The sequence below is a fragment of the Pseudopipra pipra genome, chromosome 2, assembly GCF_036250125.1.
Source record: "Pseudopipra pipra isolate bDixPip1 chromosome 2, bDixPip1.hap1, whole genome shotgun sequence".
Taxonomy (NCBI): Eukaryota; Metazoa; Chordata; class Aves; order Passeriformes; family Pipridae; genus Pseudopipra; species Pseudopipra pipra.
Genome location: NC_087550.1, coordinates 34,131,983 through 34,155,507, shown reverse-complemented (window position 1 = coordinate 34,155,507; position 23,525 = coordinate 34,131,983). Strand labels below are relative to the sequence as shown.

The following is a 23,525-nucleotide window of genomic DNA, read 5'->3' as shown; positions in this document are numbered from 1 at the left end:
TTCACAAAGTTTCTTCATTTTATTTAGGTTACTCTGTCACATAGAAAATCATAAAATCATATTGTCTTCCCTAGTTTGTGGACTCTATAACTAGAATTTGATTTTTGTGGCTTAGAGGTTTTTGAGGATTAGCAAAGTTACACAGATGATTTAAAATAATTACTATCAATCTTTATATATATATATATATATATATATATATATATATAACTGCTCATTTCCTACTCTATTTAGAAATAAAGGAACAGTTTTAATATCATTCAGTATTTAAGGATAGCAAAGAAAAGGACTGGGACAAAATCTGTAAGCCCCTTGTAAAATCATTATAATTGATCCAAGAACCAAACTTGTTTACCCAAAACCAATAAGTTTTAAAAACATGTCATACTTTTTAATTATTTCAGTAAAATGAAAAACAACATTGGTTATACTCAAATATCAAGTCATTATGCATATGGGGAAAAATATACTCCAATCCAGCACTTTTGTTAAAAAAAAAGTGGGATGGGATTGCATTACACAGCCAGAAAAAAAACTTCTCTGGCTAACTGCGCCACCTTATGATTTAAATTTAAATGAAAAATTAAACGATTGTCCAGTCCCAAGAAGAAAACACTTACTTAAAAGATATTTCTGTAGACTTAAAAATGGGTTCAGGAGCTTACTTTGTTTCTTTCTTACAGAGAAGTGCAGGGCTGTATACTTCACTATTGCTCTTCTGGTTAAAAACCATGTCAGCAATATAAATGGAAAAAATATATTCAATCTCGCTGGATTCAGTTTTTGTAATGACAGTATACACATCCAAATCAATAAAGCCAGGCAAATGGCAGAGTAGTGGTTTAGCAATCTTAGCACTGTTAGCTAAGTATACAATCAACTCTAAAACAAATGCTTCATAATCCGTTAGATTCTCCCATGTAAATCTATACTCATATAACCCTGGGAAACAAGAAAGATTTACTTGTGATCTCTTTTTTCCTAACATTTAAAACATACCAGCTGTAAGCCCTAATATATAGCCAACAGATCATAATTTGCACTGAAATCTCTAGTCAGAAACGAAATTAAACAGCACAGATATTCAAAGGAGTTACAGCATGCATTTAAATATATTAACCACATCCTACCTTGCATCCAAACATCAACGATAAAGTGTTGTTGGTGCATGCAACTTTGCAGTGGCAAATCATTGGTGTAAAGCAGTCAGTATTTTTAACAATAGGGCACATTCCTTTAGTGCTGCAGTAGTGGCAGCCTACTGAAGGCTGAAAACAAGTAGCTAACACAGCACATGGAGTGGTAACATATGCTGCTCAACAGCTAGCTTTTCTCTTGCTGGTCAGAAGCAGCCTGCTTGAATCTCTACCTGGGTCCCATTCAGCCATCCCCTTCTTTGTTGATGAATCAACGATGCAGCATTGATCACGATTCTCAGGATTTCCCTTCCACTGGGAAATTAGTTTTCACATCGGGAAAAAAAAAAAAAAAAAGAAAAAAAGGAAAAAAAAAGAGAAATGGAAATGAGGGGGACTAGCAGGTGTGGCAGTATTAGCATGTAAAAGGATGTAAACGCCTACTCATAACAATCACATAAGATTGTCATGCTAGCTGAAGTGGGCTGAAATTATTCCATCGGAAGAAAAATACTGCAGCTCCTGATTTGGTAAAAAGCCAGTGAGTTGCTGCAATACATAGTCATAGTGTGGAGAGAAGAGAAAAAAAAATTACTTATCTAAGAAGCCAGAATCCTCAGCCTTTATCAATATGCATTCCAGTAAGGATTCCCTTCCCAGCGCCTCCCCGTGAAAAAGAATCAAATCAGTTGTAACTCCGAAGAAGCGATGACCTTTGCTTCCCCCAAAAAATGAATCTCAGCATGAAACAAACTGTACTCAAAGCTGAAAATCCCAGATGCTGGGAGTATGCAATAAGAGAAATACAAGCAACATTTATCCAATCCTGGTTTGCCACATGAGAGCTTTCTCCAGGCACAAATTTACAAATAGACAGGTTGAAGGATTGCAGGAGACACTGAATAAAGATATGAAGTTACAGAGAAAATGCTACAGCACGAAGCTAAAAATTCAACCCTCTTTAAACTCTGAGGCAATATAATTAATGACTCCATCTAGTAGTACTACCCTGCAACCTGCAAATGCCTTGCTGTATTCCAGAAATGCAATAATTAAAGAAGTTTGGAAGCATAACGCTGGTTTGGATTCAGTTACAGCTGTCGCTGCTCCTTCAGTTAAAGCAACACTAGCTGAAAATGCATAATAAAGCACTTGGATGAGCAAATCACTAGCTGTGCTTTTTAAGAGGATTATTTATATCAAAAGTTGGATTAATATATCCCCCAGTTTTAGGTTTGGTCATGGCAGGCACACAAATATAAAATGAAAAGGCTATGATATAGAAAGTAAAGTGATGTCCTCAATGATTCCACAGCTGATAGCAAGGTAAGCCGAGCAGTTGTTTCATGATGCCCTGACCCTGCTTTTCTGTGACTCACTAAGCTCTGCCCATCAAATTAGAAACTCTTTCTAAAGAAATGAGAGCAGCTTGTCTCCCTGGCAATTGCAAGTGAGTTCTTAAGTCACAACTGAAACAATTTTCTGTAATAAACCCAAAGTAGAAATATGTTATACAACAAAACAGAGAAAATGGCAAATGGAGGACTCTGTGTGCAGCCAGATCAAGCAGTAGAGAGGGTGAATAGTACAGAATTTTTAAAAAGAGCTGCCTGAGACTGCAGACCCTAACGTAGCCAACCTCTTCTATTAAGATTTTATACTTATGTAAATATAGATATGTGCGTGTGTGTTGCATGTATGCATATATCTAAACTTGAAGTAGAATTTCTTCAGTATAACTTACATTTGCTTTGCAAAGTTCAAAAACATATAAGAACCAGTTTCTTGAACAGCTTTGATCCTACTATTGCTACTACCATACACTTTATTTTTAACCAAATTTTGTGTGTGGCTAAATTTCAACTTGGTATAATGTTTTCTGATTATTGTTTCTCACTCTCTATTTTTAAACTTACAGCTCACAAGAGCCCAAATTCAGTAAAATTACAGTAGTTTCTAGATGGAAGTGGCAGATAGAACTGCTTTGCAGTTAGAATTACAACCCAGTTCCATTTCTGAAGACTTATTTTTTGCAAACAATAAGCTCTTTCAATCCAGTGTCCTCTATTCACTCAACTCACACTTCTTTTTCTATCAGCCTGGACATGAGCATTATATGCTGTGGGAGTTCACTACGTGGATGCCCATCAGTAGCTATTCAATAATCTAAGTTTGTCTGACCTGTGAGTCCAAAGTGACATCGCAGCAGCACTTCTTTTGGACTCACTGTGCTGGTTATCACCTGAAACAGTAACTGAGCCTGTTTAGAAACGTACTGTGGTGACAAACACCAGCTGTAACATTGCTGAATCTTTGATCTGTTTATTCCTAGCTTGCCTATCTTGTTATTAAGCTATATATTATACAGATTTTCTTTCAAGTACTGTCTCTCGCATAACCAGCACTGGTGTAAATATAGAAAAGTGTAGTTTCCATGACAATACATTCCATAGTTACAGCCAGCAGCCACTATCATTAAAACATGAATCACAGTGCTACCTTAAGGTGTGCACACACTACATCACTGGCCTTAGAAGCATTAATTTGGGATGAGGGTGACATAGCAATATTTTTAGGAGACACTGCTATAAAATGTCAGAAAACTGTGCTTTTAACTATTTTGGCTATTCTAATATCCACCTATCTTAGAGATTTCAGTGATCGGTAATTCCCAATCTGTACTAATCATTAGCATTTCTAATAGAAGAATGCATTGCGTCTGTACTTCTCAATGTTTTAAACACAATGTTCTGATTGAAAACTGGATTCATAATCACACAAATTTGATTTCTAGTTAATATGTATAGGGCCTAATTAAAATCACCTACACTATTTTCAAATTCAGATTTCAAAGAAGGGAAAACCAATAAGCCAGTTAGCCTCTTGGATCTGACTGCATTCAGCTGGCTTGTGCTCTCAAAAGGGAGTATGTTAAAATCACCATTTTTTCCCCAGTCCCTGCCACTATTGCAGATTTTCAACCAGAACAGGTTTCAACTGTGGTTTCATTTCAGTGTTAAGATGCACCAAACACCAAGCACCAGGCACGAAACTCATCCCTTCACACCTAAACTAATAGTTGCTTTCAGATGAAAAACAGTTACCTGACCCACAGTCATTTGGGAAAATCTCAGAAAAGAAAGATTTATTCCAATGACAGATTTGAATAATAACTCATTTTGCAATTGGCCAAGACATTTATTTCCATTAAGTGACAGTCACATATAGAAAAATGCCATAAGAAAACATTTGCTCAGAGATCCTTCTCTATCTTTTTTTTTTTACAGCAGCACTCATCACAGACACAGAAATAAATTGCCGCTTGCCAGGAAAGGCATTTAAATCACAGTCAAACTGCAAGAGCAATGGTTTTGGAAAATCTATGTTCACATTTTTGCGCTAATGGGATACGCAGAAGAAAATACATTGTGGGTGTTACTGTATAAGAAGAGAGTCCACAGATCTGCTCAGGTTTTTGAGTCCACTAGCTTTCTTCGGACTTGAATGCATTGATCCAACTACTTGATCACAGCCACTGCCTATTCAGCTGCTAAGATTTCTCCTGCTCTACCAGCCTCTCTGGAGCTGCCAGGTTTTCCAACAATGTCCGCCTTTCACAGTGCATTATTTTGAGGAAATGGATGAATTAACTTGGAACAACTGAGTTACACTTCAGGAAGTATTACGATCATGTTTGCAGGGTACTTCCTCACCTAATGTCTGTATACACCCTCCAGCATTGGAGCTAGTTCAAATAGCAACACTTAGTCTTGCACCTACCAATATTACGTGAGAATCAAGAAGATCAATATGAGTAAAAATAAAAATAAAAGACCTAGAGAGTAACAAAGATGTTTTTAGGTATCTACCCTATTAAAATCTATTAGGATTTTAAGTTTTTTAATTCTCTGCTGTTTCTATTGAGAAAACTGCTTAAGTTCTGGTACTATAGTATAGATTTATGCATTTCTCCTTCCCTGTTTTCACTACTGAACTTTTTGTTCCATTGTTATACCAGTAAAAATTCCACTAACCCTTACAACATCCATTAGATACCAGAAGATCATGATTATCTATAGACCCTCAGCCAACCTATATGATTGTTAACTTTCTTCTAATCTTATGTTAGAATTCAAAATCACTTTCTTTGCAGTTGTTCTCAGAAGTCCCCGAATGCTAATCAAGCCTCCTAAAAACTAAACCTGTCTCTGACAGTGATTAAAGAGAAGTTGTCTTCTCAAAGACTCGTATTAGATGAAAGAAAAAGGGAAAAGGCTTGTCACACCACAGGCAGCATATACAAAAGGAACAAGAAAATTTAAATAAAAAGCAAACTTGAAAGATCCCCCATCAAAATAGAAATGATTGTACACAACTGTCTCACATGTTCCTTAAGAACAAAACAGTCTCACACCTCTAAACCAAAGTATTTACAGCAGTTCTGTCATTTGGAGGGACCATGCTTAGGGCATTTCAAGGACCTCAGCTATGTCTACACTTTCTGTGAGCTGGTCATTTTGGGGAGTAGAATGGAGATGTCAAGCCTTTATTTTGCTGATATCTGTCTATTGGTGAGTATCAGAAGCCTGGGCTTACTTAGCCTGAAAATCCATTTCCCTTTGGAACAATTGTCATAGAATTATAGAATGGTTTGGGTTGGAAGAGACTTTTAAAGTTCAGCTAGTTCAAGAGTCCTGCAATGAGCAAGGACATTTTCAACTAGACCAGGTTGCTCAAAGCCCTGTCCAACCTGACCTTGAATGTTTCCGAGGATGGGGCATCCACCATCTCTCTGGGCAACCTGTGCCAGTGTTTCACCACCCTCATTAGGAAAAAAAAAAATCTTTCTTATATCTAGTCAAAATATAGTCTCTTTTAGTTTCAAACCATTACCCCTTGCCCTGTCATGACAGGCCCTGGTAAAAAGTCTGTCCCCACCTTTCTTATAGGCCCCTTTAAGTACTGAAAGGCTGCAATAGTCTCCCTGGAGCTTTCTCTTCTCCAGGCTGAACAATCCCAACTCTCTCAGCCTTTCCTCATAGGAGAGACATTTCAGCCCTCTGATCATTTTTGTGGCTCTCCTCTGGACTCGCTCCAACAGGTCCATGCCCTTCCTGCACTCAGAATTCCAGAGCTGGATGCGGTACTCCTGGTGGTATTTCACCAGAGTGGAGTAGATGGGGAGAATCATATCGTCAGCCTGCTGGTCCTACTTGTCTTGATGCAGCCCAGAATACAGTCATACCCTCTGGCCTGTGAGCACACATCACTGACGTCTACCTAGGGAAGACCCTACAGTCACAAGATACTGGCTCAAGAGCTGTTATTTTGTCATCTTTCCACACCTGATGCAAACCTATGTTTGAACTGGTACCAAGGGGTAATATGAGATTAAATTTTCACTTCCACTTTCAGAAATAGGAATAAGAAACTTTTTTTTGTGTCCGAAGGCTCAAGAAGTAGATAAAGTCTGGGCCAGTCCTGCCATAAGAAGGAGAAGAATAGGGCCACTGGGGTGGAGCTGGAACAGAGAGCCCCAGGGACATCTGGGTAGAGGCAGATTTGTCACTTCTGTGAGGTGCCATTGTGACTGCTGGGACCCATCTATTCCACTGTCATGAGCACCAGCTGCCACATCTCACATGGTGGCTTATGGCAGCTGACTTGGTTTTCGTAAATCACTGTATATAGACAGGAATGAGTTGCCAGGTGGCTCCTGCGAACAGCAGACCCTGCTGGTGGAGAGTTGGTTTGCTTCACCTGGAGCTGACAAAGACATGGGAAACTCATGCAGATAGAAAGTTCTCCTCAAGCACCTCGTGCTTGATAGAGGCAGATAGATAGGCAGAGGACAGATCGGATGCTCTGAAACAACTGTATGTATCAAGAATTCAGATGCGGTAGGCAGCTTGGAGAACATTATATGACTCAATCTCTCCACCTGAAGATGGAGATAATGCCTTTCAATTAAATACCCATATCTCTAAGTATGCAATCCTATAAGCAGTGATTTTTAAGTTAATGGGAATACTCTTACAAAAAGTACTCATGTTCATAAGTGTTTACACATTCTAAAGTGCTACATTACCAGCATAGTTCACATTTGTAACTAGTGAAAAACTGTCTGAATTATTTATGAAAATGATTTTGATCTGTTAAATCATTTACAAAGTCACCAACTGCATATAGTTTTTTTAAGTAACTTCTCTAGCCAGGTAAAAAGTTAAAAGAGAAATATGAAAGAGAGGATAAAAAATACTTGAATTAAATATCAACTGGAAGAAAAAAAGCAAGTATATTGCTGCCAGTCCTCAATAGTACAAAACAGTTCTACTTATCTGAAGATTCCTATTTATACTTTGTATTAGAATTTTTAAGGTTTTCTATGACAAATTAAACTGAAATAAAGGCCTGATCCTGCTGACTCGGAGTGGAAACATGCACACAGCATGTTCAGAAAATATATGCCCCACTTGAATGTCATTATGTAGATGTACTGATTTTTTCAAGTGATTATAGTGTAATACACATGCACCTAAATGAGCTTGAAGTGATCAATTTAGCCACCACATGCTACAGCTCAACAAGGCCTAAGAGCTTCAGTATTTGCTGGGGCAAAAGAGGGGTTAGTCTACATGGAATTTTGTGTTAACACACTGTTGCTAGCACGAAACTATCTAGCTCAGTTATGTCAATGTGCTGAAGTTATTGCACCACGCACATATTTGTGATAAGCATTGAACAGAGATATAAGCCTGGCCACCGTCCTCCACATGGTAACCAGCTGTGCACGCACGTCCTTCCTGCTGTGTGCAAGTGGGATTCCCTCAGTAAGAAGCAGTAGGAATTGGTAGTAATTTTGCGTTTGTTTTCATGTCTCCCCTTGAATCCATTCTACTTCCATAATATTCTTTGGTGAGGAGTTCCTCTGGCCTTCCAATTATATGGCAATCTCTCTCTTTTTTTTTATTCTGTGTCTTGCTCCTGATATCGTTGTCATCTGTCTCTACAATGGAAGGAATGAGGAATAGTTTACTATTCATCTTTTCCATGCCACTTATGATTTTAAAAACCAGTTCTGCACCCTCTCTAACTAGTCTCTTTTTTGTAATGAAAAGTTGTAGCCTAATAGATCTCAGTCACTGTTATAACAATAGCTTTTATATATTTGTAGATGATTATTGATTATCCCATCTTGTTCTACTTAACTCTTTCAAAATTTAGCTTATACACTTAAATCTTTAATGTCCTTGATGTTTTCCTCTAAAATCTCTCCATCCCTCTCAAAGTGTGCATCTAAACTGTGACATTGCCCTGCAAAATATTCGTCCCATCTCTCACTTACAGTAATTCTCTAAATATAGTCAAAGTTTTTTACATTAGCTTTGCAATAGCCTCCCATTTTTCATTGAAACTTACTCTGGGATTCATTTCTACCCAATTCCATCCTTCTCTGCTTCCTGGCTAATCAATATACATTTGATATTCCTGAAATTGGATATCCTTTACTACATGAAACACTTTATATTTGTACTTCATGTTACTGCTTTCAGGACATTTATTTATGTGGAACGTTACACGTGCCATTCCTCTGACAATTTCTGGTCAGAGGATATGGACCTCAATAAAAAGTACTTGGAAGCAACTCTTCCTGGAACTTAGACTAGCCAGAGCACAGAGCGTAACATCCCCAAAAAGAGTTTCAAACAGGAGTCCACTTTCAAGGAATGTGTCTCTAGGTACCTCTGAGAAGGTACATATACTGCTTAGACCTCATTGCCTTTAGATCACACAGAATTAAAACTCTGGAGATCATTAATGGCCCATATAGATGGGAAGTCAATGGGGACTATACCCAGTTGAAGGAAAGTAAGGAGTCTATCTTATAAGATTATATGTGAAATCCTATTATGATCTAAATAAAAGATAGGAGACAGAGGAAATCACAAAATCAAAACCAAATAAAACTAAAAAAAAATCATTACTATTACCTTGACCATTTCCTGGAAGTGTTTCATAGGGGCCTGGAATCAATTTTCAGATGTGGTTCCCATAATTGGCTCCTAGTGGAAAACCAGTATCTATACTATCATCTCTAGTAGTGAGACATTCAGACTGCTGCTGGAACCTCCAAAGAGGAACCACCGGAAACTAGCCTTCACTTCTTGTGTTATATGGTACTCCTATTTAGAGAAGAATATTAAGCATAAAGAAAAAGTGCTTGATGAAAGCAGAAGTAAAAATAAAACCGATGATGCATCACAATTCATGGGAAGGTTGGGCTTATTGGCACTTTGGAGAAACGAATTTCTCACAACATTACTAATACTTTGCAAGAAATTCTGATATCCTGAATGACATCATTAAACTAAACTACAATTGCAGGCAGAACAAATAAATAAATAAATAAATAAATAAATAAATAAATAAATAAATAAATAAATAAATGGACTGGGCCTAAAACCAAATCCTATGCTGTAAAGTCTTACATTACTTGATCCATATTATTGTGTTCAAGATTTGCTCTGGCTAAGGGTGCAGGTATCCTGGCTGGGAGGGCCAGACACACATTTCATGTCAGAGTTGAACCCAGGCTGTCACCAGATGTGTTAGAAGCAGGAAAACACCTTAGGTTTCCTCTGTGTTGCTTTTCTTTTCCTCAGAAATTCTCCCTAACACATAGAGAAGGAAGTCCTGATTAACCAGATGTTTTAATTTTTCATTTTTCCCAATTTTTTCTATGTATAAATGTATTGATTTTCCCAGTTCCTGTTAAAAGTGAGCATTTTCTCAGCAGTCAGGAAGATTGTCAGTGATTTTCCTCAGATTCTTTTAACAGGAAATTCTGTGTTCATTTCTGGCAAGTGCCATTATTCTCACAGATTTTAGTATTCAATGTCAGCTATGAAATTCCCATCCCATGGAAAAAACCAAAAACAAACCAAGTAAAACTCACACATAAGAGATATAGTTGTGGTCAAAGCTAAATTCTACATCAAATTTTCCATCAAAACTGTAGCAAAAACATCTGTATGACAATATCTGCTTTGGCTGGCATTTCTAACCCCACCATTCTTAGGACAGACCATGGATCTTTGCTCTGGACACACTGGAGACATTCGATCCCCCTATGTAAAATTTGGGGAAAAGAGATTCCAGATCCTGCAATCTAACCTCTGTTAGATATATCCATCCCACTTCTGAGAAATAACCATTGTCAACAAGGAAAAAAACATCAACGCCCATGATTTTCTTTTTGGAGGTGGAGCTGCCCTTGACTCCATCCCATACAGAAATTCCAACTGGCTGAAGAAAAATGTTTCTGAAAGAGTTTTTCTTCTCTCAGCAGTTCCTGTGTATCTTGCTCTGTAGCCTGACCAGTTTTTCCCAGTGAGAAAGGAAAAGTGAAACCCAGCTTCTCTCTGCCTCCATGGGCTGATGCCCATCACCATGGTTTTAAATACAAGCTGTAAAGCTTTGTGGCTCACAAAAAAAAGATGGAGAAGAAGAGAGTTTAATCCTGGGAATCTTATCAATTCTCTCATTCATGGGAGCTTCTGAACCAGGCAGTCTCAGGCACAGTGCTCCCTTGATGCTCACAGTTCTGGCTTGACCCTCTCTGCTGGAGCATGTCCAGGGAGAAGTATAGGGCTAGTGGCAACAATCCTATTCTGCTTCTTCCTGGTCAGCACTGACCACTGTCCCTTTACAGCACCTTTCTGTTTCTAGAATGCCCTTAAAAGCCCGGCCAGGGATTTTTCACCCCGATAGCACTGCCCAGGCTATCTCTGTCCTGGCGGTTGGGGGGTACTAGTGGGGTCTGTTACTGTTGGCTGAGCAGAACAGTCCTGTAAATTGAAGTCATCGAGGAAAAGCACACTTACAGCTCTGTGTTGGTTGGGAATGTCTCCTACCTCCAATGCACCACCACCCCAGGGTGGGGGAAAAGAAAAACCTTCCTAAAATGACACTATCTAGAGGGAATGTGTCCTCCAAAGGGTCCAAGGGAATAATAAGATGAAATAAAGAGAAACTTTGGAGAGTTATTGGAGTGCCCAGTTTGCAGTCCATTAAAGATGACATTTTTAATACCTCAAAGAAGAGGAGCTTAGTGGAAAATCAATGTGTTTCTGAGGGAAAGGAGCCAACACAGCTTAAACTTCTCCCCGTGACTGCAGGCCTACAAAAACCTGCAGAACCCTTCTGAGCCAACCCCTTGGCCCTCTGCGGTGACTGAAGACCACCTCCTCACTATGGAGTGAAGTGTCTGCTGCCAGGCCCAGCATGGCCCTAGGACCATAGTGCCGCAGGCAGCTCCCATGCCATTCAGAAGTGCCTCCACGGAGGTGATGCTAACGCAAAGGAACAGGCACAAGCTCAGCTTTGGTTGCAGAACAGGAGCCTCCCTGTCCTCCATGTAACTAAATTCATGCCAGTCAGTCAGGAAAGGAATGTAAGAGAGCCTAAGCCCAGGGCTGTTTGACTCTTGGCTGGTTGAGAGCTGTTCTGAGTCAGCTAGAGAGATGGACGGAGGGGACCATAATTTTTAGGATGGCAGCATCCTTGGTGCTGCCCTGAACAGGTATGGGAATGAGCAGCTTTGGGGCAGTGGTAGCTTACCTGGGGAGAGCTGCCCTCCTGCTTCTGCTCAGTCTGCAGTGCAGCTGACTTGTCTGGAGCAAGCTTCCAGGAAAAACAAAAAAAGCAGGCTGGGCAAAGTCTGCTCACAGGCTGTGCTGCAGCAGGAGCATCCATCTTAGATCCAGTGGAGGAGGAGAGCTTGGACAAGCTCCCTTTTTAAAGCAACAGTGCTCCTACTGAGCATGGCGAGTAAGGGGAGTTCTACGACCCAGCAGCAGTTGTACTGGATGTGTGCAGAGCGCTTTATAGGTATTAGCTAATTGATCTTTGCAACTGCCCTTTGCACAATTAAACATCATCCCTCTGGTTTTACAGGCATGGAAAATAAGTTGAGGTAATGTCACCTGGTGCAGAAGTAGCCCATGATTTTAGAGTGCCTGGACCAAAAGGCTCTTGGACTGATTTTGTAGGTGCAGAACATCTGCAGGTTTGTCTGACTCTGACAGCACAGAATCTCTGTAATCCACTTGTAAATAAGAGTGAACATCTGTTTTTAAAAGCCAACTGCAGGGGCATTTCAAGTTGGAAATGCCAAAAAACAGGCACCCCAAATCACTAAGCCTTAGAATAATGGTGGCTTTTATGTCTAAAGATATCTAAGAAGAAAAGTCTAGAGTCAGGTTTAATCAGACTTTCTCACTCTGCTTCTTTTTATGCATCTAGACAGTCTCTTTCCTGTGGCCTCCCCATGGATTCCTGTGGACCCGTTGGAAGAGAGTCAGGGTTTGAGAGGGAAAATAAAAGTTTTCTTCCCCGGGACCACTTTTTCTACATCAACTGAAGGACAAGATGGGACACCCTGTCTGGATCCACCACCATCCTACAAAAACGCCATTAGGAAAACAGGACAGTTGTCCTGAGTGTGGCATTTATCCTTCCATGGTCACTGGCTACTCTAACTCTGCATTGGCCCTACAAAACAGAGAAAATGGGAAACATAGATGGCAAACAGGAAGATATGTGGGGCATGCCACCTAACTGGAAGCAGATGTTAACTGAGTTGTATGGGATGTTTGTTTGGTTTACTCTTTATTATTTCAGGCCATATTTTTGTTCTATGGCAGACGCTTGATAAAGAGCACATTTTTACCTCTAAGTGTTCTTGACCGAGTAGCTATAAAAGAGACCTCAGAGGCTGACTCTCTCCCAGTGTGCTGATGCTGTAGCAATGCTCTACCAAGGCCCAGATTTTTAAAGTTAGGTAGATGCAGTCTGGTACCTCGTGGGATTTTTACTTGTAGGCTGAACAAGTTTGGAATTAAACTTAAAAAAACAGGGCAAGTAAGAACACCCACTAGTGCCTACTTGCGACTGTAGATACATAAATAGCTTTTAAAATCTCAGGTTTCTCTCATGTATGGATTCAAACTGGAGAATTTTCTTCTCTTACAGCTGTAAGACAACAGTTGAAGTTCCTGTTGTCCTTCAAACTGTGCTTCAAGGTACATCCATATATTCAGGCAGCCTGTTTTTCCCTCCAAACCTTCCAGATGTGTGAAAGCTACAGGCTGAGAATTCTCCAAAGGGACAGGCCTGAAGGAATTCAAAGTCCTTTGTTAGGCATTCTGTCAATGTTGTAAGCATGGCTATTTAATTGATGCACTGTTTTTATTATACGTCCCCTAAGGGAGTGTGCTGACCAAAGCCTCTTGTAAACTGAATAAATAAACAAATAAATAACCAACCATCTTTGCCTTGACCAGCTCACAGTGTGACAGAAAAGTCCATGTGGTTTAATGTGGTTTTACACAACAATCTAGCTGGCTGCAATGGCTTGTTTGATCTTCATTAACTCTGGCAGGTCTTCCAGCTCCTTCTTCCACCTCAGCAAAGACAGCAAATGCCACTCTTCCTTTCCAGATTCCTAAGGTTACTTTGTTGATTAAATATGTCATTTTAAAAGCTTCCTATAATGTGAAAACTACCTATTTCCTTCCTTCATCTGGAAAATGGGTGAAGAATTTTGTCATTTGCTGTTAAAAGGGATGAAGTAGTATCCTTCTTCTCCCACTCCCACTTCCCTTTTCTCTGGTGTCCACCTGCCCCACTTCACAGCTCTGCAAAGTCGTGAACTCCCATTTGCTTCTTACTTGTATATTGTCTGGACCAAAATACTTGTAAAATATATCTTTTAACAAAACCTTAGAAAATATAGTTGTACCAGTCAGAGTCATCACTACAGTGCAAAAAAAACCGGGTACAATCTGGCCAGATAAGATGCCTATATCCAAGTATAGAAAGCAACATAGACACGGGAACCATCATTCAGTGAGGGCTGGCCACCCAAAACTTGCATTGCTGCTTGAGCAGGTTTTGCAGCCTATGCTCATCACTAGACTGCCTCAGCAAAAGCATTGTCAATGCCCCAGCTGGCTTGTGCACACCTACAAGAGCTGCAGCCACATGCTGACTGCAGTCAGACCTTCATGCTCATGAATGTTATGCATGTGAGAGAGTTTATAGCTGTGACTCATCATCTTGCCTACATTCATGTGTTCCTTTCCACTCTGGAAGGAAAGCGCTTTCATTCACGAAAAGAAAAAAATAGGTTTCAAGACGTATTATGATACAATCACACTCTTGTATAGTGTTCAGCTTCTTGTTACGAAATATGATTTTCCTGAGGCATGACTCTATTTTGGAGTGTGGAAAAGTGAGTTAAGAAGGAAAACCAGTTTTGCCAACCATGCCTCCATGACTGCCCAAATCACCTCCTGACTGTAGACTTCCCTCACAGAGTTGCTTAAAATTTGCAGGACAGTTATCCCAGGTTGTCTTCACACTGAAGTAAGTAAGTATGTTCAGGTTATATTTAGTATAGAGCTTAAGGAGACTGAAGAAGTGAAGATGGACTGAACTAGAGACTGAACAGAGTCCACTTGTGTGCCCTGGTATCCCAGAGTTCCATGCTTTTTCCCCCTTAACCGTATTGCAAAACTGTTTTGGAGCAGTGGAGGTGCTATAGTCAGGCTTCACGTGAGCCAAACTAAAAGAAAACAATGTGCCCCTTTTCTCCCAAATATCTGAGGCCTCTTTTGTCCTTGGAGTAGATACTGGCCAAATCAAATTCAGATAAAATCAAAATCAGGGAAAGTGACAGAGAAGGAGTACTTCTCAGGGGACATTTTCAGAATCCTTGAATTTGGACATTCCTAAAATTGTTTCAGAATAGGAAAATCAGACAGGATGTCTACTTCTCCACTATGAGAAGCTGGTAATATTTGACCTTAACATATGATTAGCTGTTAAATGACTTTCAAGGAGACTTTCCTACGATAATCTACTTAGCCTTTAGCAACCATTTATCACTTCATGGTGGAGATTAGGGTTGGTTCTTAAGAACCACATTACTTAGAGTCTCAGCTACATTTTTTTTTTCAGTTAAGTAACTTATTCCTTTATGGGAATAATGAGAAAATGTTATGTCCTCTTTTCCTCTATTTAATATATTGTTATGGAATAGGTGACTATGAAAGTCATTTAAGGAATTATTGTAAATGAAGTACTGTACAATTCAGAAAAAAAATCACCAAAAGAACTGATGGATTTGTGATCCACCCAGTTCAAAAGAACTGATGGATTTGTGGTCACTGATGGATTTCTGAATTATAGATGTGGTGGTTATCATATTGTTGCTACCAGGTATTGACCTAGGCACTAGCTCTGGATAGAAATTAAAGAATACAGATGAATTTTTAAGTAATTAAATCAAGGTGAGACTTGGTGTCTGGACAATAGAAAAAGATTATGGTAGTGTTGCAGACTACTGCATTTTCAACCATAGGAAGGAGCTAAAGTTATATAAATTTCCTGGAGGAGTACTTAGACCTGAAATTGTGCTTCTTTCTGGCATTAATGTGATATACAAGTTATTTTATAGTCATGGCAGAGAATTAATAAAGAAATTGTTGAACTATTAGTACATAAGGTATATGCCTGCACATGTACCTCACAAAAAGATACTTTTATATTCTTTGAAGAATATTGCTAATGATAACACCAATGGCTTCCCCTCGCAACAGATGTAAACAATTCGGCACATGAGAATAAATATCAGCAAGAAGCATGCATGCAGTCCCTCAGTGCTTAAGGATGCTCACACGGTCAAATCCTCAATCAATTTACCAGAGACAAACACAGCTATACTTGGTTTTAATGGAAATTACTTTTGTTAATATTCCATCTACCAATGCCAGATTGAAACTAAGTGCTGTCCAACTTTAGAGAGTGCTATTCTATAAAATGGAGTTGTCAGGCTGAGCCAGGCGCATGCTGGAAAGCAGACAAGAGTCAGAAGGTGGAAAACTGCCTTATCACCAAGGCAGAACTGTAAAGCCACAGATGAACCTCCCTCTAACATCCATGTGGTATTTCTGGCTACTGGTAAAAATTAATTTTCTAGGATGAACAGGTTACCCCTAGAATTCCCTACCACTTCACATCCTACATATGGGTAACAATCATCTGGTAGGTCTTTACATCTGTAAACCTGAGTTGTCTTTAAATTAAGAGAACTATTTGCAGGGCTTCTGTAACTGCAGGTGATAGTGCAGTCATGTGAACATAGGTTGACATCCTAAGGCTTTGTCAACTGTTCCTTCCTGCCACCTGTACCCATCCCTCCATGTCCCAGGCAGTCTGTTTTTACCTCTCTGCTGGCACATCCCATCTCTGCCAGAATATCATGAAGCTTGTGTCACATCTTGGCACCAGAACGTAAAGAGGAGAAGCTGAACAGGATTCAGTAGCTGTGGGAGAATTATATCTACTACTGTGGCTGCTGATCCATTGTGAGTGTCACAACCAGAAATGTCCATCTGGAGTCTCCCATCAACTGTTCCTGGGCAGGTATCAACCAGTTGAAACTTGACCCTATAGAGGAGTTCAAGCAGAAATGGAAACTACCCTCCTGAGATATCAGGATGCACAGGAGTCATATTTTAAAGCTTTTCTCTGCCACTAGGTGGGTTAGAAACATCCTACAACCAAAGGAGGGTTAATTTTAACTTTTTGACTACTCTGTTCTAAGGAAAGATAAACAGAAAAATATCTTGAGACAAAGAAATATAGTTCTTATGAATTGGCCATTCCTGATACTAGATGTTTCTGTAGAGGTTTCTTACAGCTATCTTGCACAACAGAATAAATTGCCATTTTTCAGCACAGACACATTTCTCATACCATAAGAAAAGCTGACAGTTCTAAAAATGTTTCTTTTTTTTTTTTGCAGAAAGGAAGACAGAAGACTGGGATGTTTTTACTTAGAGGAAGGAATGTTCTATGCCATGCATTATTTAATGAGAAGAAATTTAGACCACAGAATCTCAGGATAATTCATGCTGGAAGGGACCTCAGGCAGCTTCCTGTCCAAACTTCCGCTCAAAGCAGGATCAACTAAGAATGCTAAAGAGGTTTCTCAGAGTTTTTTCTAGTTAAGTCTGGAAAGATCCCAAGGATGGACACTGCACTGGCTCTCTGGGAAACCTGACCCACTGCTTGGCTGTTGCAGTAGTGAATGTTTCCCCTTTATATCTGTTCTGAACCTCTCTCATTTCAATCTATGCCAGTTACCTCTCATCCTTCCACTATGTCCCACTGTGAAAAGCCTGGCTCTATCTCCTTGAGGGCAGAGTTGTAACCATTCTGGTCTGTGCTTAGGTCTTCCTTGAAGCCATCCCTTCAAAAGCTCAATGAGTCTCATTCTTTCCTCCCAAAGAGAAACTGCTCTGGCTCTGACCATCTTGGTGGGCATCTTCTAAACTTGCTTGTATTTATCAACACCTTCCTTGTGCTGGAAAGCGCATGGGGTCTAACAAGCTTTGAGAAGAGGAAGGTAATCACTTCCCTCGATAGTCGGGCTCTTCTCCTCTTCATACATGTTGAATTTAATGAATTTTCTGTTGGCCTCATCCTCCAGACTATCCAGGTCTCTGTGGATGGCAGCCCCACTCTTGACAAAGTCAACTTCACCCCCTATTGTAGTGTCTTCTGATCTGACGAGCATGTGCTTCTCATCTCCAGACACTGATAAAGATCAGTTGATAAAGAGGAAAGGTTCCAGAATAGATTGCTGTGATACACTTCCCACCAGTCTCAAGGTACAGAGTGACCCACTAACCACTGCCGTTTAAGTCTGATCATTCATCTGGTTTGTTTCTCATCTAGCTGTTCAGCCATCCAAACACGAACATCCTAACCCTGGATACAAGAGGAGGCATGACAAAAGTCTTACTAGAGTTGGAATAAATTATGTCCATGGGTATTTCTCATTCACACGGCTATTGGCTATTCATTTTATCACAGATTTATGGCAGCCATAGTCCTGTCCGACGTAATAAAAACAATCCTATGGACACCACTGCATTTTAACGACAGTTTGGATGACCTAGAAGAAGCTGGATTAAGAACAGAAATCCAGGATGAATTTGTAGAGATCAGGAAGATCATAGAAAGCAACCATGATTACATGCTCTCTCCCTAAAACAAACTGTCCTACTGTTATTGCACCATGGACAACTCCCAGGGAGAGAAAGGATAAAAGGAGAAGAGAAAAATGAGAAAATCAACTGATTGGGGCATGATGAAGGCAAAAATGAGAAAAGAAAAATGGTACAAGTGCCACAGAATTAAAAGCATGTTGATAAGGAACCAGAAGGGCAGCCCGAGCAGGGTACTTGCAACAGCAGCCTGCTCACTGGAGATTCCCAATAGACCAGTGGACATCACTCCTTGCTGCTCACTCACAGGTGAGAGAGGGAGGGAAAGGAAACAAGGCTCAACCTTCATAGTCTCCATCATCAAATTCCCTCTTCTAGACAGTGTGTATGCCCATGGCTGAGGGATGTTGGTGATGGTGTCTGGTGTTTGCTTGGGGCTCTGGTGAGGAGAAGCTTCGCATGCAGGGATAAGATATGGGGCAAAGGAGGCACTGATCCATAACAGCCCAGTGCTCAGCAGGGCTGTTACACTTTTTAATACTAAAAAACTAAACCCTAAAACTTTTAAAAATCAGATTTTTTAAGATTTCAAATTTAATATATTTTTACATTAAGAAACTGAAGTATTAAAATTCAGACACAACAGCTTATGCTAAACATAGACTTACTAAAATTACTACATCTGATTAAAGATATAGCAAGGTATATTGCAACAGCAATTCATTTCCAGATCTTAATGAGTTAAGGAGTGCTACCTTTACACATAATGACAAAGCTGAAACTGAGAAATTGCTGCTTTTTTTAGAACAGCTCAATCTTCATAAATGTCATATTATCCTGTATTCCAATTCTTACAAAAGACTGAATGCAAATATTTACACGTTTTCCAAAGGCCAGTACTTTCTGGTTTTATTGTGTAAATAAGCATTTGCCTTCATTTCTTTGAGTTTCTACTTATTATCAGATGCAGCAGGAATATTTTCCTCATGTGAATTATCTATTGAAATCTGAGAAAATGAATCAGAAATGAATTAGCTGACATGCTGTTCTCCTCTTCTAGTTTACAAAAAAAAAAAAAAAAACAAACCAGATAGGAGAATATGAGAGGTACAGTGACTAAAATTTAAAGAACAGATGACCAGCTTTTTGAAGTACCTAAAGACGTGAGACTTCGAAAAATATCTACAAAACTAAGTCCTAATTCTGCTTTAGATCAGCTACACTTATATTATTGAAAGTGAAGTGCTTGGCTATGCAGTGGTTTTGAAAATCCCACTGATTACCTCTGTGCTCTATTACACACCAACACATCGGATTTTCAAACAACCATCTCTCTAATTAACTTAGCAACCAGTTAACATTCAAATATAATGTAAAAATCCAAAAATTAAGACAGAAAACATCTTATAAATGATAAAATTTAATAAAGGAATGTGTAAGAATCACACATCCTTTTCAGTGCATCCTTCCCACTAGGAAATAAGGAGAATCAAGTTATTTTTAAAAGCTGTGTCTGTGTGCACATCACCACATAAAGTCATTGGACTAGTCATTGAGAAAGGTTCCTTAGGACATAAAATGCAAACAAAGTAAAAAAAATCACAGTTTAACTGAAGATTTCCAGCTTTTGATTTAATTCAGTGACTTAATTCACTTTCATTTAAATTGATCTACATTGCCTGGGGTTCCCTATTTTTGTCAATTTCACATTTATAAAATGGGTGATATTAGGATGATTTTTTTCCGTTAGCCAGTGTGCCCCATTAGGAAGGGCGATGCCTCTTACCACTGAGGGGGATTTTGCTCTTCTTCACAGTCTCTTGGTCCTGTGCTGATTTTTCCTGCAATAATCAGCCAGAAACACAAGTTTTTTTGTGATGTGGACACTTGTCCACTAGATGCTGCACTAAGCCCACCTACTTATTTCATACCTCCATCCTGCCTTAGACAGACCTGGACTCCTCTGAGTAATTCTTTCAGATATCCAAGTTACCTTGGCAAGACATGGGGTGCATGAGTCTGCAGAGACAAGGGGCCTCCATTCAGTATCTCAGCTTGGTTAACTCTTTGGTCTTGGACTGGGTGATGTGCCTTGCCAAAGTAATACACAGATTAGTGATTATGAGTTAAACTGCCTTATAAACCTATATACTGATAAATATTCACATTGACATATTGTATGAGGCTTAATGTCCCTTTCTCCATTTTTTTACCCTTTAGAGATGGAATGCAGCATCTCCTGGGTTCTGGAGCATGTTCTAGTAAGATAGATGTAAAATAAAGAGTTGTTGCAGACTTTGTTGCCTGCTCCTAGGGCTCAGGACTGCTAGGGTGAAGCCCAGACCCAGCAGAGTAGATGATGCTGTGGCTCACTTTGTAAAGGGAAGTGCCTATGCTCTGCAGGAATGGGAACTTTTAGATTTGTTTCTCCCCTCCGATTTTTCTACTGCTGAGTTCAAACAGAAGAAGACAGCCTATTGTGACTTTCTACCATCTAGTTCTTCCCATTCAAAAAAGCCAGCCAGCTCAAACTATTATTTCAGAATGGAAGATGACAAATATTTCCAAAGTGACACAGAATAAATAGTTCTTTCCCTAAATATTTACTCTGGATAAGTTTTTTCTTCATACAACAGCTATAGAAGCCCAAAGTACTTCAACTTTTAGCTATTACATTACAATTCTGATGTATAACTTTATTGTTCCATCCTAAAATGGAATTGGTTATGCAAAACCATTGCAATTTTCTAATCGAACAATACATCAGTGCTTGAACTCCAACCTTTCCCTTCCAAAACACATTGCCCTTTATTTTGAAGTGAGTACTTGCACTCAAATTCACAGTCGAGCAATGGATAGAGAATGAGCTGACCTCCCAAAGTGCGCTTGCCTTTTTGGAGAGCGGGAGCAAAGGTGGGTGAAGGTGTTTGACTGTGGTACACTGTAACACAGGATCAAGATAATATTCACAAACTGTGAGATGGCCACTGGTCTTTGTGAGGACCAAGAACTTCTGCCCACCACTGAGTTTCTCATGTGACATTTAGCTCCTGATCTGGGAAAGAAAAAGAAAAACAAAACCCAAAACATGACCTGAGCAATCTGAATGCTGCTGCTTCCCCAGCTGCTTGTTGCTTGCATCCAAGTGGGGAAACAATCAACACTGGTTACTGCTCTACTGCTAAATACCTTAATTCCTCTACTGACTTGCTGGTCCCAGAATGTGATTTTATAAGGTTTTAACTATCACACAGAATTTTTGGGAAAAAAAATTCCTCATGTTGAAATTCAAATTCCTGCTAGGACCATCTTAGACCAGGTCTCTATCATTATGCCAGAAGGCTGTGTCCTCCAGCTCATTCCACGTGTTAAGCACACCACACACAGACTCAGCTTTCAGCTGAAGTATCGAACTGCTGGACCACAATACTGTGTGCACTGGTATTTTGTACTGAAAAAAACAACAAAAAGATGATGTTCTAGGTCCCCAGAGAAGATACATCAGGTCCAGAAAATAGCTGGGTGTGCAGTTGTGGGTATGACATACCTGCTCTTGGGGAGTCAGGCACTATGTGTCACCAAGCCTGGGAACAAGGATTCCCTCTGGCAAGGTTTTCTTTACTGGGTAGGCATAGTCAGCATGGTTAATATTACGGTATCCAAGGACTTCCCTTCAAAATAATGATAACTATATACTGCCATGGCAGAGAAAGACAGCAATGATAAAACTTATCCACTTATATGCAGTGGTCAAATTGGCAGTAACTGCCCCAGGAGCAGATGGGTAGTTCTTCTTCGATCATTGATAGTCCCAAATTATCCCTAAAATGAACTCCAAATCCAAACTACACTGTTTTTCTCATTCCATTACACATTATGAACCTACAGGTTTAAGTACAATTAACTGCATGAAAAAATTGAAAGAAAAATATACAGAAAACATTTGAGAAAAGTTTTGATTTCAAACTGAGTTAGTCACAGAATAGAACCAAAAAACCAGACATTTTTTTCAAAGTTCGCAGGAAGACTCCCCACAACCCATCTGAAATTCCTTCCACTTTTGAGTTTTTGACCAAATTAATTTGCTAAGGGAAAGTTTTATGTTTAATACCAGAAGGAATGATTAGACAACTCAAACTGATCTCTGTAGCACAAGACAATAATTTTCTTCCATTTACCTTGTACTGAGCCCAGTAATTTGAGCTAAACTACATAACTTCAGCCCATGAAAAACTAAATTATTAAGTGCCATAGGCAAGGAATAGAAAAGAACAAGATGTTACCTTAGGCTTCAACAATAACAAGGAATCAATTAGGTGAGAAATGATCCACACTCCAAATTATAACAAAACCTGAAAAAAATCCCAAGGTTCCTTCTAATCTGACTTGTGGAAAATTCAGCCCTGTCCCCAAGTCTAATGATAAATTTAATCCTCACTAGCTGGTTAAGATGTACCATCCAAGCACTTAAAGCAGAGGATCCTCAATACCCTCTCAAAGTATTGGACTATTCAGTCTGGCGTGTTTTCTCCAGCTGCATCCAATGTTGATGTTTTAAGGGAAAGGAAAAACAGTATCAATATCTGAGTATACATATCCAGCTTATTTACAAAGTACAATAATCTTTCCTGAACCTTGTGATCAACTGAAACTCAAAATATGAGGTTTAAGGGTAGAACAGCTACTGTCCTGGATCACAGAACCACCTAATCTACTCTTCTGGTTCTGACAATGACTACTAATGAATATTTGGCAAGGATTTTGCTATATATATAAACATAAAATAATCTTTCTTTTTGGACCACTGTCCCAGTTCTCACAAACTAATATTTTCTTGAATTAGACACAGTGTTTAATGTCCATTGATAGATTTATCTTCCATAAATGCATAATATTTATAATTATACATTTAGCAAAGATTCTTAATTTAAAACCTGGTACTTCATGTTTTCATAAGGTATACACTAAATTTTTAAATGTGAAAAAAAACCCAAAAACCTGGTCCCATTCATAGAATCATAGAATCATAGAGTGGTTTGTGTTGGAACAGACCTTAAAGATTATTTAGTTCCGGACCCCCTACCATGGAGGGATGGCAAATATAATATAAAATATATATATGTACACACATAGATATATATGTACATATATATATGAACATTTAATTATAGCTATTGATGACAAGTCATTAATACAATGATGAAAATCCTTATCTTCATATTGACCAGGAAGCATTAGGAGCATGTTGAAAGCAACGCTGATCTTATCCTGTTCTGGCTACAATCCATAAAATAAGTAAATGCGACACATC

The 23,525-nt window shown here is 39.2% G+C and overlaps 1 protein-coding gene across 27 annotated transcripts in view; it reads right to left on the bottom strand.

Moving 5' to 3' along the window:
• Window positions 1-23,525, bottom strand: part of DLG2 (discs large MAGUK scaffold protein 2) — a 998,134-nt gene that overhangs the window by 626,256 nt on the left and 348,353 nt on the right. The window contains exon 1 of one of the 27 annotated variants that reach the window (XM_064644963.1): window positions 11,757-11,840. The exons of 23 other annotated variants lie outside the window; for them this stretch is intronic. Coding sequence is in view for 3 of the 4 variants with exons in the window: in XM_064644955.1 (XP_064501025.1) it covers window positions 1,131-1,232 (102 nt within the window). In the remaining variant the exon portion in view is untranslated. Of the gene's footprint in view, window positions 1-1,130; window positions 1,465-11,756; window positions 11,841-23,525 lie in introns of those variants that run through there. 3 more of the 27 variants (XM_064644955.1, XM_064644960.1, XM_064644965.1) reach the window with 3 other exon arrangements.